The sequence below is a fragment of the Palaemon carinicauda genome, chromosome 19 (genome assembly GCF_036898095.1).
Source record: "Palaemon carinicauda isolate YSFRI2023 chromosome 19, ASM3689809v2, whole genome shotgun sequence".
Classification (NCBI taxonomy): domain Eukaryota; kingdom Metazoa; phylum Arthropoda; class Malacostraca; order Decapoda; family Palaemonidae; genus Palaemon; species Palaemon carinicauda.
In genome coordinates, this window is record NC_090743.1 from 2071087 (window position 1) to 2089418 (window position 18332).

At 37.5% G+C, this 18332-nt stretch overlaps 1 protein-coding gene across 1 annotated transcript in view; it reads right to left on the reverse strand.

Moving 5' to 3' along the window:
• The window catches only part of APC7 (anaphase-promoting complex subunit 7), a 42450-nt gene that overhangs the window by 13900 nt on the left and 10218 nt on the right, over positions 1-18332 (reverse strand). Inside the window, exons 5-9 of the mRNA XM_068393070.1 lie at positions 16610-16790; positions 12493-12696; positions 4968-5108; positions 4256-4357; positions 2460-2588 (exon numbers count right to left, since the gene is read on the reverse strand). Coding sequence (XP_068249171.1) covers positions 2460-2588; positions 4256-4357; positions 4968-5108; positions 12493-12696; positions 16610-16790 — 757 coding nt within the window. The remainder of the gene's footprint in view (positions 1-2459; positions 2589-4255; positions 4358-4967; positions 5109-12492; positions 12697-16609; positions 16791-18332) is intronic.

The window sequence follows — 18332 nt, forward strand, 5'->3', positions numbered from 1 at the left end:
GCGTTTGATTATAGGCCAAGATTGATTTAAAATGGGAGAGAAGCAGAGAGATTTGAATAATTTAACCCTTTTGCCCCCAGGCTATTTGGAAATTTCCAACCCTTAACCCCCAGGGGGTTATTTTTTTCCCATCACATTTTGCAGTATATTTTTTTTAAATTGCTCTAACAGCCTTAATTTTCGTCATAGAGAGATCAGGTTGGTCTCATTCTCTTGGAAAATGCCTGAAGTTTCTAAAAAAATTATCAAAAATATGAAAAAAAAATTCTTATAGCATTTTTTTGCAAGGACGTACTGGTACGTCCATGGGGGTAAAGGGATGGCTTTTGTGAAACGTACCGGTACGTTCTTTGGGGGTAAAAGGGTTAACCCTTTTACCCCCCAAAGGACGTACTGGTACGTTTCACAAAACTCATCCCTTTACCCCCATGGACGTACTGGTACGTTCTTGCAAAAAACTGCTATTAAATTTTTTCTTTTGCATATTTTTGATAATTTTTTGAGAAACTTCAGGCATTTTCCAAGAGAAGGAGACCAACCTGACCTCTCTATGACAAAAATTAAGGCTGTTAGAGCAATTTAAAAAAAAATATAATGCAAAATGTGCTTAAAAAAAAAACCAGTAGGGATTAAGGGTTGGAAATTTCCAAATAGCCTGGGGGTAAAAGGGTTAAATCCAGTCCAGTATTCAAACTATGATGAGAAATGATAATGTTGACAATTACTTCATTAAATCTTATTTACTTTGGTATTAGTACTGAAATATAGAATACTTTCCTTTTAAGCAATAAACTGTTACTTGCTGATGACTGGACAGCAATATCTGATTAATCTCCATAACATATTTCACATTCTTTGAACAGAAATTTCCCAGGACACATACAGTAGTTAGACAACAGTACATACAAAGCCTTACAAAGCAATTAGATTTAATTTACCTTCAGAGAGACAACTTCTTTTGAGATACTGTATTTGTATATACTATTTTTTGTAAATCCCAAATAAACAAATATAATACTCAATTTGGGAGCATGGATCTCCAAAACGCCGGACATCTTCACAAACAAAATAACACAGAGCTACGAAAAACACGTCCGAACGTTCACGGGTGCTAACAAGGAATGATAAAGAGAAGGATAGGTAGTGGTAGTGGTGGTGGTGGGGGGGGGGGGGGGGGGGGGCAGTAGCTGTAGTGAACAACACCTCGTAGTAACGGGGGATTTTGAGGAGGGAGAAGTCTAACTGGAGAGGGATCTCTGGTAGTGGTATCAACCACCCCAGTTTTAATACAGACACCCTTTAGGGGTGAGCGAGCTGGATATATTCCTAGCAATCCATGCAACTTTTTTCTCTGGTATATTTAGCAGTATTTATACCTTTGAAATGGTGCTTTAAAGAGCATTTCATGGAGCGACACAGGTTCCTCGCCCAGAAATAGATTTTTCCTTTGTCAAAATCCCTTTTCTGTTCCGATACTTCCCATCCTTATGACATTTCTCCGTATTTCTCATATATTATAAAACCAATTTATCTTTCATTTGGATTCAACAGCCACATCGTATCATGAAGAGTTTATCTGAAAACTGCGTTTCCTTAAAACCTGTCAAATACTCCAATGAAAATTCATTACTTGAAACCTGTCAAATACTCTAATGAAAATTCTTAACTTAAAAGCTGTCAAATACTCCAATGAAAATTCTTTCCTTAAAACCTGTCATATATTCCAATGAATATTCATTCCTTAAAGCCTGTCAATTACTCCAATGAAAATTCTTCCCTTAAAACCTGTCAATTACTCCAATGAAAATTCCTTCCTCATAAAACCTGTCAAATACTCCAATGAAAATTCATTTCTTAAAATCTGTCAAATACTCCAATGAAAATTCATTTCTTAAAACCTGTCAAATACTCCAATGAAAATTCTTTCCTTAAAACCAGTCAAATACTCCAATGAAAATTAATTCCTTAAAACCTGTCAAATACTCCAATGAAAATTCTTTCCTTAAAACCTGTCAAATACTCCAATGAGAATTCTTTCCTTAAAACCTGTCAAATACTCCAATGAAAATTCATTTCTTAAAACTTGTCAAATATTCAAATGAAAACTCATTCCTTAAAACCTGTCAAATACTCCGATGAAAATTCATTCCTTAAAACCTGTCAAATACTCCAATGAAAATTCTTTCCTTAAAACCTGTCAAATACTCCAATGAAAACTCATTCCTTAAAACCTGTCAAATACTCCAAAGAAAATTCTTTCCTTAAAACCTGTCAAATACTCCATTGAAAATTCATTCCTCATAAACCTGTCAAATACTACAAATTCATTCCTTAAAACCTGTCAAATACTACAAATTCATCCCTTACAACACGTCCAATACTCCAAATTCATTCATTAAAACCTGTCAAATACTCCAATGAAAATTCAGACCAAAAGAAAAAAGAAATGATGAATTTACCTGTTCATACACTTCGCATAAGAGATAAACAGCGTTCAAGTGATATGGATCTTCTTTAAGCGCTTTTTCTAGAAGACTTTTCCCTTTACTGACAGTCATTGTATCTTTTAGGAGCACAGAGGCATATAGCTGGAAGAGAGGCAACATTATTATTATTAGCATTAATATCACAATAAAAGTGTGGTAATTCAAAAACGAGGCCCAATTGCATCTCTACTAATTCAATTTATCGTTACATTTTTATAACACAGACTACTTTATTCTTAAAGAGCAACTGTGAGTATTTTTATAACATGGACTACTTTATTCTTGAAGAACACCTGCGAATATTTTTATAACAGACTACTTTATTCTTAAAGAGCAACTATGAGTATTTTTATAACATGGACTACTTTATTCTTGAAGAACACCTGCGAATATTTTTATAACAGACTACTTTATTCTTAAAGAGCAACTGTGAGTATTTTTATAACATGGACTACTTTATTCTTGAAGAACACCTGCGAATATTTTTATAACAGACTACTTTATTCTTAAAGAACACCTGCGAATATTTTTATAACAGACTACTTTATTCTTGAAGAACACCTGCGAATATTTTTATAACAGACTACTTTATTCTTGAAGAACACCTGCGAATATTTTTAAAACACAGACTACTTCATTCTTAAAGAACACCTGCGAATATTTTTATAACACAGACTACTTCATTCTTAAAGAACACCTGAGAATTAAGTATAATAAAAGATTTGCTCTTAAACAAGAGCTGATAGATTTATGTATGAATATTTAAATAAAGGTTGAAAACCTTGCAAGGAGGGACACATACTTAAATGACAACTGAGATACTAAAGTAAGATAAAAGAATTTATTCTTAAACAAAAGCTGAAAGATCTAGTGTATGATGAAGGATTTATTATTGAACAAAGGTTGAAAACAGAAACATACCAAGGTGCAAATGTGGGGACCAATCAGAAAACACTTGATGAAATTCTAAAGAGCATTAGATATACAGTAAGGCATCTTTATCTGCTAGTATCGCATTCGAGATCTTCTTACAGATAAGGAATTCCCCAGATGACAGGAGAGACTAAACTATACGGACAAAGTTTCATTTTGCTTGTAGCAAATTCCTTTTATATAAACTCTTATCTAAAATACTGCATGTACAAATACTACACAAAAATGCAATAAACTGCAATAATAATATAGTACTGTATAATACATTACAATTTTATACTACACCAATACCCCAGTATACAAAGTACTGTATTGATGAATGAATTTTTGAAGATATGAATGAAATAATTTTGCCCAATGATTTGATTTAGACAAAAACTTCGAAGTTATGAATATATTGGATTTATCCATTTTAAAACAATAAAAGAAAATGACAACTGTATCGTTGATAATGTTAATTTATAATCATTGTGTAAAAACACAGTCACAATAGAAACTGAAGGAAAAACAGCTGCTTTGTTATGAAAAATAGAATCTAGATGAAACAAGAGCAGGAAAAGCACTCTCGTATGGATGGTGTGAGGGCTGAGATGTTATAGGAAGGGGGTGTGACTGTACTTGAATAGTTGGTGAGATTGTTCAACATATGTTTTATGTTGTCAATGGTACCAGTTGGACACTTGTCCAACAGATTGCCAGTCAGGGACACTTCCAATAGACTACAATATCCTTAGGTACACAGACTGAACGGTTCAGGACTAAAACTGATAAAAGAAAATAAGAAAACTATTCAATGAAATTTTAACATGTTAAGAAAAACTCAACTTGCGCCTTACCGTGAGGGCTCTTGGAGTCTGGCCTAGTAGCTTACAGGCATTGGTAGCAATCGTTACTGCTTCTCTTGATCGGTGCATTGCTAAATAGCAATCAACAAGGCCCTGTTAGGGAAATATTAGGTTGAATATACAGTATAAATTACGGAGTTAAAATCAGAATTTATGTTTCTCAAGAACAAGTGATTTTAAGATTATGAAGGAAATTATTTATTTTAGGACTGACGAAAACTAAATAAATATTTCCATAAAGTTGTTTAACCCTTTTACCCCCAATGGACGTACTGGCACGTTTCACAAAACGTCCTTGCAAAAAACTGCTATTTACATTTTTTTTTTTTGCACATTTTTGACAACTTTATGAGAAACTTCAGGCATTTTCCAAAAGAATGAAACCAACCTGATTTCTCTATAACAAAAATTAAGGCTTTTAGAGCAATTAAAAAAATATATATTGCGAAATGTGCTTGAAAAAAAAAAATGCCTGGGGGTTAAGGGTTGCAAAGTTCCAAATAGCCTGGGGGTAAAAGGGTTAAAAGATAATTCTAAAACAAAATTCATACCAAGACATATGTAAACAAAGAATGAAACACATCAGAAAAAATCCAAGGATTTATGGTACTTTAAATCATCACTGAAGCCAATTAAAATCTATCACATTTCAAAAAAGAAAACTAATTTCATACTGTTCACTGAGAAAAGGTAAATGACTCACTTTGTGAGGTTCAAAACGATGTGGAGCTATTTGCATGGCTTCTCTGAAGTGCATAACAGCTTCCTGAAGCTTTTTCAGTTCTAAAAGTAGAGTCCCTTTCAACAGAAGTCCTTCCACGCTGCGGGGGTTAATGGAGCAGGCCTGAAAAACAATGGTGCTAATTAGGCCGGGAGCACACTAGCGACTCTGTGGCGCCACAAAGCCACAGCATCGTGTGGGGGGGATGTGGGCTCCCATAGGTTTCCATCGTTTTCAAAGCCACGCCAAGCCTGTGGCGGGGATGAGCGACAGAGAGCCACAGTCGCTAGTTTGCGTGGCAAAACTTGAAAACAATAGAAACCTATGGGAGACCATATCCCGCCACACGATGCTGTGGCTTTGTGGCGCCACAGTGTCCCTACTGTGCTCCCGGCCTTAGAGTATCATGTATAGATTCCGTTCCCTTTAGCACAGGCATGGGTAAGAGTTCGTCAACTGGGGGCCACATTTTAGCATATCGAACAGCATGAGAGCCAAATCATAAAACATATATGCTCAGTATACAGTATATTGATATTTTGCAATTCTTCCTTATTTTATTTGTCTAAGTATGACAGTTTACATAAACCTGACATCTCTTTCATTATTTTCTAATGATAATAATGATGATTACTGGTATAAATGTAGTATCTGTAACCTAGAATGTCTGCGGGCGGGGGGGACAACACTTCGTGGCCGCAGTTTGGCCTTGATTGCTTTAGTATTTGGAAAACTTTTCATAATAAAATTCCGTTTGCTGACATACATGACACACACCCCGCATTAAGATTAGGGTATACTCAGGGAAGAACAGACACTTTAAAACCTTTCCTTGATTTTTATACTTCTATAACCAAAGTGAAGGAAGCTCTGGGTGATAGGAGGATAGATGTGAGAGAGGCAAGAGAGCGTGCTAGAAATAGGAATGAATGGCGAGCGATTGTGACGCAGTTCCGGTAGGACCTGCTACTGCCTCCGATGCCTTAGATGACCGCGGAGGTAGCAGCAGTAGGGGATTCAGCATTAAGCTTCATCTGTGGTGGATAATGTGGGAGGGTGGGCTGTGACACCCTAGCAGTACCAGCTGAACTCGGTTGAGTCCCTTGTTAGGCTGGAGGAACATAGAGAGTAGAGGTCCCCTTTTTTGTTTTTGTTTCATTTGTTGATGTCGGCTACCCCCCAAAATTTGGGGAAGTGCCTTGGTATATGTATGTATGTATAACCAAAGCTACTTTAGGTTACTTTCCTAACAGTATTCAAACATTGCAATACACATAAGGGCAAAAAAAAAAGAAGGAAACTTCATGCTATGGGGGATAACAGGCAAGGAAGAGGAGAGATACTAGATATGTATACTGTAGAGAAAACCTTGGTGGGAGAAATACTAATTTCTTAAAAGCAGCAGGCAAACCTGTCACCTGCGAGCTAATGAGAGTAGAGTACAGTATAAGAAACTATGGAGGAAGAGATAGAATAAAGTCGGTAAAGAGCCTTACAAAATAGTAGGTAATGGAAAAGATGATGCACTATATTATTCACAATACAGTGCAGTGGAGTAAGAAAAGGGGCAAAAGGAAAAATTAACCCTTTTACCCCCAAAGGACGTACTGGTACGTTTCACAAAAGCCATCCCTTTACCCCCATGGACGTACCGGTACGTCCTTGCAAAAAAATGCTATAAAATTTTTTTTTTCCATATTTCTTATAATTTTTTGAAAAAATTCAGGCATTTTCCAAGAGAATGAGACCAACCTGAACTCTCTCTGACAAAAATTAAGGCTGTTAGAGCAATTTAAAAATAATATACTGCAAAATGTGCTGGGAAAAAAATAACCCCCTGGGGGTTAAGGGTTGGAAATTTCCAAATAGCCTGGGGGTAAAAGGGTTAAGAAATATTGATAAGTCCGTCATATCACAGAGATCAACATTAGAAAATTTTTAAAATGATGCAACTAAAGGAAAAGTATTAATCCAAGAAGAATAGCTTATACAATACTACAGATCTGGTGATCTTGAAAAGGTAACTGACTGAGTATCGATACAATTACAAAAGGTATAAACTCAAAATGCCTAGTGATGTTTCTCTATTATTATTATTATTATTATTATTATTATTATTATTATTATTATTATTATTATTATTATTATTATTACTAGCCAAGCTACAACCCTAGTTGGAAAAGCAGGATGCTATAAGGCCAGGGGCCCCAACAGGGAAAGTAGCCCAGTGAGGAAAGGAAATAAGGAAATAAGGAAAAATATATTTCAGGAATAGTAACAATATTCAAATAAATATTTCCCACCCAAACTATAAAAACTTTAAGAGAACAAGAGGAAGAGGAACTAGATAGAAAAGTGTGCCCGAGTGTGCCCTCAAGCAAGAGAACTCTAACCAAAGACAGTGAAAGACCTTGGCACAGAGGCTATGGCAATACCAAAGAATAGAGAACAACGGTTTGATTTTGGAGTGTTCTCCTCCTAGAAAAGCTGCTAATCACAGCTAAAGAGTCTCTTTTACCGTTACCAGGAGGAAAGTAGCCCCTGAACAATTACAGTCCAGTAGTTAACCCTTCGAGCAAAGAACATTTTTTCTTTTATCTTAGTGTTGTCAAGTGTATAAGGAAAGAGGAGAATATGGAAAGAATAGGCTAGACTATTCGGTGTATGTATACGCAAAGGAAAAATGAAACTTAATCAGGGAGGGATCCAATGTAGTACTGTCTGGCCAGTCCAAAGGACCCAATAACTCTCTAGCGGTGGTGTCTCAACGGGTTAATGGTGCCTTGGTTAACCTTCGACCTAGATGAGAACTGGTGTCTATCAAGGGTCAGCACTGAGCACGTTATTGATTATCATGATAATGGAGGAAACTACAAAGGAGTAAAAGAAAGTTTGTGCTCTATGTTGACGACCTAGCGTTGATAGAATCTAAAGAACAGTAGGTGGTGATATTTAAGAAATATAGATGTGAAATGGAGAGAAGATTGATTGAAATTCATTGCAAGTTAACCCTTTTACCCCCAGGCTCTTTGGAAATTGCCAACCCTTAACCCCCAAGGGGTTTTTTTTTCCCAGCACATTTTGCAGTATATTTTTTTTATATTGCTCTAACAGCTTTAATTTTTGTCATAGAGAGGTCAGGTTGGTGTCATTCTCTTGGAAAATGCCTGAATTTTCTTAAAAAATTATCAAAAATATGAAAAAAAAAAATTTTTATAGAATTTTTTTGCAAGGACATACCGGTATGTCCATGGGGGTAAAGGGATGGGTTTTGTGAAACGTACCAGTACGTCCTTTGGGGGTAAAAGGGTTAAGAAATATAGATGTGAAATGGAGAGAAGATTGATTGAAATTCATTGCAAGTTAAATAAGAGATAAAGGCCACTGTAAGGAAAGCCAAGGGATAAGTAAAATTGGGAAAGTGGCCACGTGCTTGTCGAGGAAAAGATATAAATGTAAACTCTACTGTGTACGAAATGAGACTAATTTTTTCATACATACATACATACATATACCAAGGCACTTCCCCTAATTTTGGGGGGTAGCCGACATCAACAAATGAAACAAAAACAAAAAAGGGGACCTCTACTCTACGTTCCTCCCAGCCTAACAAGGGACTCAACTGAGTTCAGCTGGTACTGCTAGGGTGCCACAGCCCACCCTCCCCTGTTATCCGCCACAGATGAAGCTTCATAATGCAGCCAGAAATAAATTACAAGGAGAAACCAGGAAGATGAAAGTCATGATCCCTGTTGTGATAAATGAGTAGATCTTACAAGAATACTTCTGCCATCTTAACAGACCCACTGAGCTGTGAAGCAGGAGTTTGGGAAAGCAGTAAGTTTCTACAGCATAGATGAAGTGGATGGAGATTGCCAGACAAAAGGTAAATGAAAATGCCCTCCAAGTATAGAAACACAGGTGATGACAAGGAAATTGGAAGGATGGTAAATGAAAATGCCCTCCAAGTATAGAAACACAGGTGATGACAAGGAAATTGGAAGGATGGTAAATGAAAATGCCCTCCAAGTATAGAAACACAGGTGATGACAAGGAAATTGGAAGGATGGTAAAAGAAAATGCCCTCCAAGTATAGAAACACAGGTGATGACAAGGAAATTGGAAGGATGGTAAATGAAAATGCCATACAAGTATAGAAACACAGGTGATGACAAGGAAATTGGAAGGATGGTAAATGAAAATGCCCTCCAAGTATAGAAACACAGGTGATGACAAGGAAATTGGAAGGATGGTAAATGAAAATGCCCTCCAAGTATAGAAACACAGGTGATGACAAGGAAATTGGAAGGATGGTAAATGAAAATGCCCTCCAAGTATAGAAACACAGGTGATGACAAGGAAATTGGAAGGCACTTTGGTAAGGTGTGACCTTACTATGTTGAATCACAGTTGGAAAGATAATATAAATGAAGAATTGGCTGAGAAATATAGTGACCATAATTTTAAACATAAAGTATCAAAACACTTTGCCTGTACAACAAATATGCAAAGATCTTATAAACAACGATATCTTTGCAATAGAAATTAAAATAAGCTAAGTTACCTAATACATTCTTGCATGAATTTTAAGTCAGTCTATATCAGTTCTTATGTATGAGTGATATCTACGCAATGATAGCTTGAATTGTTCATTATCTATTACTTCTGCCATTAATTGTACAAATAAAAGACTACTCACATGTAATGTTAGCTTATCAAATAATGACTGACTTAAGTAAAGGTACTAGTGATGCTTTTTAGTAGCCTAAGAACCAGATTTTTGCAAAAGGTGTTCAGATTTCAGCTTATCAAGGCCGGCTGAACATAGCCCCAAGATCAACGTTGTAAATTTTGCCTGGCTAACCACTCCATACTTTTTTCCTAAACTGTTGCACTTCTTGTATGGCAGAAAAAATGGTACACCAGTTCATATATATCAAATACTACAAATTCTAAAAACAATTGGTATTTTTCCTAGCAATAAACACCTGAGTTATTTATGTAACCTCGTTTTCTCTGAAGAAAATAAGGCTTGATTGCATCAGTTTTATATTACTATTATTATTACTTGCTAAGCTACAACCCCAGTTGGAAAACCAGGATACGATAAGCCCAGGGGCTCAAACAGGGAAAATAGCCCAGTGAGGAAAGGAAAAAAGGAAAATAAAACACCAAGCGCTTTCAGTTTAAAGATCTGGCTCAAGGCCAAGCGGTAGCCTTTCACCACGATGAGTGAAAGGGATTACTTGTTCCTAAGGAGCACCAAAAAGTCTGGAATCAAGGGAATGTTGGCATTGAGTGGAGCAATATTCCCCCTACGACACCAATCACAGATGATTTTCAACTTGGCCTGGTATACTGTTGCAGACAACTTTCGGAGATATCTGGAAAGCTGTATCACAGTTGGTCTTGAAAAGCTTTTCTTTTGGAGATGCTGGCTAGCCTCCAACCGTGAAGAGACAGGCAAACGACGACCTGAAGATGATCACTGGCCGGCTGAAGATCACCTGTGTCTGTAACAGGCAGGAGGTTAGCACGTGTGCTGGAACCATTCCTGTGAGGAGAAACTAAGAGCTGCAGGTTAGAGGAAGACGAAGTCCCAGGATGGCGAGCAGGTTCGTCATCTACTTGAGGCCGTTGGAGGAGCGAACATAAGCAATCACCTCGTCCATGCATGGAAGGGACAGGAGAGGGCAAAAGATGGACCTCGCACACATCCAGAGCAAAGGATGCTGAAGGCTCAGAAGGGTCCTTCCTGGCGCCACACTGAATGAGTTGCAGCAGCGCTTCCTTTAAAGGGGAAGCAGCAACCCCTAGAGACAGCCACGCCTGTAATATATCTGCAAGGGAAAATGGTTCCCCAACGGCTGGAGGAGGTGCTCCACTAGAAGCAACAACGGCCACAGTACCCTGAGGCTGCCATGGAGATATACAGTCTGCACTCCTCCTCGATCATGCCCCGGAGGAAGACAAGCGAGGAGGAGCTTTGGGAAGAGATTTTGGAGTGCCTGAAGAAAAGGCTCGCAGTTCCTACGTCCCTGGGGGAGAAAGATCACGCTTAGCCTTCTTCCTCCTGTGATGCCCAAATTTCTCCCACTGAGAGGCGGGCCCTTCCCTACGCTCGTCACAGGGTGAGACAGGCTCGCAACGACGCCCCAGATAGGTTGGACACAAGGAGTGAGGGTATCTCTACCGACATGAAGGAGCCACAATGAGCACCCTCGCAATCAGGACAGGTTCGCATGGGAGCTTCAGAGAAGATATGCAGTCATACATGAAAGAGAAGAAGCAATAAGCATAAGCAGTCAATGGCTAAGCCTTAAGGAGAGAGGGGAGACGTCTGCTCTCTACAAGCCAAAAGAAAAAAAGTTATGCAGTTCACTGATGTGTGCGTAGATACAGGTGATTGGGTACCCCACTACTGTGGTTAGGTAGGGGTGCCACCTCGCACTTTTAGTCTAATGGCTACCTTCCACCTCCGCCGAAAGTATATCCACATAAATAATGGAATGTTTGTTAGCATGGGAACAAAGGCACAATCACTAAGCTCTAGAAGGGGATCGAGGGTGCATGCAGATGTCCGATCACAGAGAGGAAGTGAGGTACAGTAAGTCCTCTTAACTTCATGACAAGGAGTGTTGTGGAGAACGTCACATGCAGGCGTCGTACGGCGCATGAGCAGTGATTGCTTGGTAACTATAAGAATGATGCAATCAAACCCTTTTTCTTTGATTGTTTGGTCGTCGAAAAAACAGGACTAGGAGTAACCCATATAAATTACTATGAAGTTTGTATCCTCATAGGAATAAATGAGGATCAAGAAGAAGGATACTTACCCCAGGAACCTAAAATGAGTAGATGTTAACTCACAAACCAGTTAACTTTATTATCACTACTACTATCTAAGCTACAACCCTAGTTGGAAAAGCAAGATGCTGTAAGCCCAAGGGCTCCGATAGGGAAAACGGCCCAGTGGGGAAAGGAAATAAGGATATAGATAAACTGTATGGGAAGTAATGCATAAAGTATATAAAATATTTCAAGATTGGTAACAATGTTAAAATAGAGCTGTCATACATAAACTATGAAGGCAGACTTATGTCAGCATGTTCACATAAAAACATTTGCAGCAAGTTTGAATTTCTGAAGCTCCACCAATTCAATTGCCTGATTAGGATTATCATTCCAAAATCTGATTACAACTGGAATAAAACTTCTAGAATACTGTGTAGTATTGAGCTTAATGATGGAGAAGGCAAGACTGTTAGAACTAACTGCATACCTAGTACTACATACAGTAGTTCAGTTATGAATTTCTTTTCTATGATGTTTGTTAAAATGATACAAATAAATATTCACTTGAATTCCACATAAATCTGGCAATGAAAAGCAAAGTCTATTATCTCAAAAAGATCAAGGTTACCCAGTTTAATTCAACCTTAAAAAAATCATAGAATTTTGGTAGTTCTGTAAGTTTTCATTCATGAGCACTGTATTTCAACCATACCTTATGCGCAAAGTAGATGGCCTTCGTTGCTCGTTTACTAAGCTGGCAGTAGTAGCCCATAGTAATCCAAGGTTGAGGAGCTGTATCAGTCACAGAAGTAGTAGTCATGGCAAGTTCCTCCAGTTCTCGGTCCCTCTTCTCCCCCGCCAGTAGACATGCAAGCAAATCCGAGCCTCTTAAATTCAGTGGATCAACTGCGTGTGCCTGTAATACGTAGAAGCGGTAAAAGGACCATGTTTATACAAGACATTTGTGCATGCATCATACATACATACATACATATACCATGGCACTTCCCCCAATTTTGGGGGGTAGCCGACATCAACAAAAAACAAAAACAAAAAGGGGACCTCTACTCTCTACGTTCCTCCCAGCCTAACAAGGGACTCAACCGAGTTCGGCTGGTACTGCTAGGGTGTCACAGCCCACCCTCCCACATTATCCACCACAGATGAAGCTTCATAATGCTGAATCCCCTACTGCTGCTACCTCTGCGGTCATCTAAGGCATCGGAGGCAGCAGCAGGAATGCATCATAGAGTAAAAATAGTTTCATATTTACCTTCTCTTTACTCTATTTTCCTTCTATCCCAGATGTTAGCTTATCAACAGAAAACGAACAATTTCAAACTCAGACACATACGAACCAATAGACAAGAGTGTGTGCCCATCAGAATGACTCCAATTACCAGACAACATCTCTGACCATCTCCTTCACTAACAACACCACCACGTGACCTGACGTCACTGTGAGGCAACATAACCCATTTCTTCATTATTATAAAATTGCCTATTTACTTATTATAAACAAATCTCTTGATGTTTTTCTCACAATCTTCTCTCTATATTTATAGATCCATTCTTTCTCATAATACTGTACTTCTGCACTTAACCCTTTTACCCCCAAAGGACGTACTGGTTCGTTTCACAAAACTCATCCCTTTACCCCCATGGACGTACCGGTACGTCCTTGTAAAAAACTGCTATTTACATTTTTTTTTTGGCATAATTTTGATAATTTTTTGAGAAACTTCAGGCATTTTCCAAGAGAATGAGACCAACCTGACCTCTCTATGACAAAAATTAAGGCTGTTAGAGCAATTTAAAAAATATATACTGCAAAATGTGCTTGAAAAAAAAAAATAACCCCTGGGGTTAAGGGTTGGAAAGTTCCAAATAGCCTGGGGGTAAAAGGGTTAAAAAAATTATACTGCAAAATGTGCTGGGGAAAAAATAACCCCTTGGGGGTTAAGGGTTGGAAATTTCCAAAGAGCCTGGGGGTAAAAGGGTTAAGTGTAGAAGTACAGTACAGTATTAGAAAGAGTGGATATATAGATATATTAAACTAAATAAAAATAAATCTTCTAACCCATCATACTCCTCTCTTTCTCCTCCCCTCCCATCTTCTAACAACAGTAGTCTCTTCCCTACAATCCTACCCCTCCCTCTCCTCCATATCTCTACCCTCCACATACGCCCTGATGTTTTCCAGAGATATTTCTTTGGTAAGTAAATCATCATCTTGTTTCTTTCCTACTATCCAATGCACCTGTTGTACTTCTCCAGATTCTATAGTTTCCCTATCCAATGCACCTGTTGTATTTCTCCAGATTCTAGAGTTTCCTTATCCAATGCACCTGTTGTATTTCTCCAGATTCTAGAGTTTCCCTATCCAATGCACCTGTTGTATTTCTCCAGATTCTAGAGTTTCCCTATCCAATGCACCTGTTGTATTTCTCCAGATTCTAGAGTTTCCCTATCCAATGCACCTGTTGTATTTCTCCAGATTCTATAGTTTCCCTATCCAATGCACCTGTTGTATTTCTCCAGATTCTAGAGTTTCCCTATCCAATGCACCTGTTGTATTTCTCCAGATTCTAGAGTTTCCCTATCCAATGCACCTGTTGTATTTCTCCAGATTCTATAGTTTCCCTATCCAATGCACCTGTTGTATTTCTCCAGATTCTATAGTTTCCCTAATATCAAATTCTATAGTTTCCCTTATATCTGCGATCTCTATCTTTAGTATTTTAGGTCAAATGAATTAACTTTATAGGCCAATACAAAGTTAATTCATCTGACCTACTGTCAGATATATCTATTATCTTTGCTTTGCTTGCTAAAGAAAAAAAACTAATGGCAAGAAGAGTTTCTGCTCCTATTAACCCTTTTACCTCCAAAGGACGTACTGGTACGTTTCACAAAAGCCATCCCTTTACACCCATGGACGTATCGGTACGTCCTTGCAAAAAAATGCTATAAAATTTTTTTTTTTTTCATATTTTTGATAATTTGTTGAGAAAATTCAGGCATTTTCCAAAAGAATGAGACCAACCTGACCTCTCTATGACAAAAATTAAGGCTGTTAGAACAATTTAAGAAAAAAATATACTGCAAAATGTGCTGGGAAAAAAATAACCACCTGGGGGTTAAGGGCTGGAAATTTCCAAATAGCCTGGGGGTAAAAGGGTTAAAACTGAATACTCATAGTTATATAAGACCAATTACAGACAAGGCCATAGATAAGGAAGACAAAGCCATGGCTTGAAAATCTATATGTATAGCAATATCAGTTTCAACTTATAGTCTCTCTCCAGTGGTAACCAATGGGAAGCATCCTTCTCTGGTGATCTTCCAGACTGGGGTTTAAAACCCAATCATCGATAATTTCTTATGGTGCCTGCAACCTTCCAGCCCTTGTGAGCCAAGGATGTGGAGCTTATAGTTCTACCTGTTGAGTCATCAGCAGCCATTGCCTGGCCCTCCCTGGTCCTAGCTTGGGTGGAGAGGAGGCTTGAGAGCTGTTACCAAATTGTGGAATGATCTTCTTAATCGGGTAGTTGAATCGGTAGAACTTCAAAAGTTCAAAGTTGCAGCAAATGTTTTTATGTTGACCAGGCTGACATGAGTCTTTTTATAGTTTATATATGACATATCTGTTTTGACGTTGATACTGTTTTTAGAATGATATATTGTCAAGTTATTCTCATCATTTATTTATTTCCCTATTTCCTTTCCTCACTGGGCTATTTTTCCCTGTTGGAGCCCTTGGGCTTGTAGCATCTTGCTTTTCCGACTAGGGTTGTGGATTAGCTAGTAATAATAATAATAATAATAATAATAATAATAATAATAATAATAATAATAATAATATACAGTCAGTCTCTTGGGCAATGTCCTGCTAGGGCACTGTTACTGTCCCTTGCCTCTGCCATTCATTTGTGACCTTTCAACTTTAAAAGTATACTAAGCAGTACTTGGTATTATAAAACTCAAATGATTTTATGTCTTACTATATACTACTACCTGAAAATATAAAGGCATTGAGTTATATAGGACCATATGCAGTACATCACAGCATACGCAGTTACATAGCATGTGAGAGAAAGTTGAGACTGATAACATTACAGAAGTGAATTCTAAAACATTTGCATAATATAATAATGGCTTTTGGCCCTTAGTATCAAAGACTTTTCTGTATTTAGTGTTATAATATTGTGAACAAATACCTAAAAATATTACTGTATGGAATTCTTATATGTTCAAACAAATACATGTAATTAGTGAATCTCAACACTGCCTATGTTAACCCTTTTACCCACAAAGGACGTACTGGTATGTTTCACAAAACTCATCCCTTTACCCCCATGGACGTACCGGTACGTCCTTGCAAAAAAATGCTATAAAAATTTTTTTTTCGTATTTTTAATAATTTTTTGAGAAAATTCAGGCATTTTCCAAGAGAATGAGACCAACCTGACCTCTCTATGACAAAAATTAAGGCTGTTAGAGCAATTTGAAAAAAATTATATTGCAAAATGTGCTTGGAAAAAAATAACCCCCTGGGGGTTAAGGGTTGGAAATTTCCAAAGAGCCTGGGGGTAAAAAGGTTAAGGACTGACAGGCTTCCTTCTTACACGAGCCAAACCTGGATTAAGAAAAGGTTAATTAAAAAGCCAAGCGATTATTACATCAACACTTTCACTTCTCTCATAATTTCAACTAAAAGATTCATTCTCGTAATAAGCGATACAGTATTAGCCATTGGTGGAAAATGAAATGATCATGGATAATATTGTCTTCGTAAAACAAGACAAAAACAACTGTCACTAACTTACCCTCTGTAGCATAGAAAGTGCATTTTTCGAGTCGCCTGCCAGGTAGTAAGTTTCTCCGAGGGTCGCCAAGATGTCCACGTTTCTCGTCAGCACGGTATTTTCCAGCTGTTTAAAAGAATTGATCGCCCCTGTGTAATCTCGACTATGTAAGTAGGCATGGCCTTTTACCCATACTGACAACCTGCAAATAGAATAAAGTAATCAGTTTAAAAATGTACTATCATATATGTACATGGGACTGATAAATTGTACGTACTGTACTTAAATAATTTCAATGCTGTACAGTAACAGTAGAATCCACAATGGTAGCTCTAAATTGAAGATGTTGTACTTAACTGATGATTCAATTTCAGGACCGTCATAGATGTACATGGGGCTGTTAAACTGTACGTACTATACTAAAATAATTTCAATGCTGTACAGTAACAGTAGAATCCACAATGGTAGCTCTAAATTGAAGATGCTGTACTTAACTGATGATTCAATTTCAGGTATTTTAGCTGGGAACGGTAAATTGTATGTAATTACACAATTTCAATACATTATACAGTAACAATATACACACCATAGGAGCTCTAAATTGACGATACTCGACTGTTGATTCAATTTCATACATTTTGGCAAATTACTTATTTCACTGTGGCGTAATAAAACCATTGAATACCATTTCTAGACACGAAAGAATTTCAAAGAATTTATCCTTACATGTTTGGGTCTAATAAAACAATTTATTCTTAAATTTAAAGGTCTCAAATAAATATATGCAAATCCAGAAACTGATTACAGTAAATTTATCAGTCTAAATCCACATTAAAAGTACATTCAAGAGATTCTGATGGATCATATTTGTATAACAGAAATATTGAGGATTTAAGCTTCATGTACTTAACCCTTTTACCCCCAAAAGAACGTACTGGTACGTTTCACAAAAGCCATCCCTTTACCCCCATGGACGTGCCGGTACGTCCTTGCAAAAAAATGCTATAAAAATTTTTTTTTTCATATTTTTGATAATTTTTTTGAGAAAATTCAGGCATTTTCCAAGAGATTGAGACCAACCTGACCTCTCTATGACAAAAATTAAGGCTGTTAGAGCAATTTAAAAAAAATATACTGCAAGATGTGCTGGGAAAAAAATAACCCCCTGGGGGTTAAGGGTTGAAAATTTCCAAATAGCCTGGGGGTAAAAGGGTTAAAAGGCCACTCAAGAAATTCTGATGGATCATGTTTGTATAACAGAAATATTGACGATTTAAGCTTCATGTACTTGAAGAGATAGACAAGATAGGAACCAAATAGATCCAGAATTAACCAGCAAGGGGTCCTGTCCCTAAGGAAAGCCATCCATGCCTTTACGCTAACTAGTATTGTCTAGAGGACAAAGACACCTTTGTAGCTGAAAAGTCTATTCCATAAATACAGGTAAGAAAAACTAAATACGAAGGTTCTTTGTCAGAAAGGAGGACATAATGATGGCCAAACTTACTTTCTGGTACAGCTGTGCTAATCAAAGAGGGGCGACTTCAGTATCAGACACACAAGGAGAGAAAAACCATGGGCTATTCAGCTCCAATAGACCGATAAGAAAGGCTGTTCCTGGGAAGTCCGATAGGATCTCCAACATTTTTCTAACTAATCTCTTCACAGAGGAGGCAGATAGATGTAAGGCAGTCTGTTCCAGTCCAAGATCAAACTTAATTTACAGGAATTCACATTCAAAGAT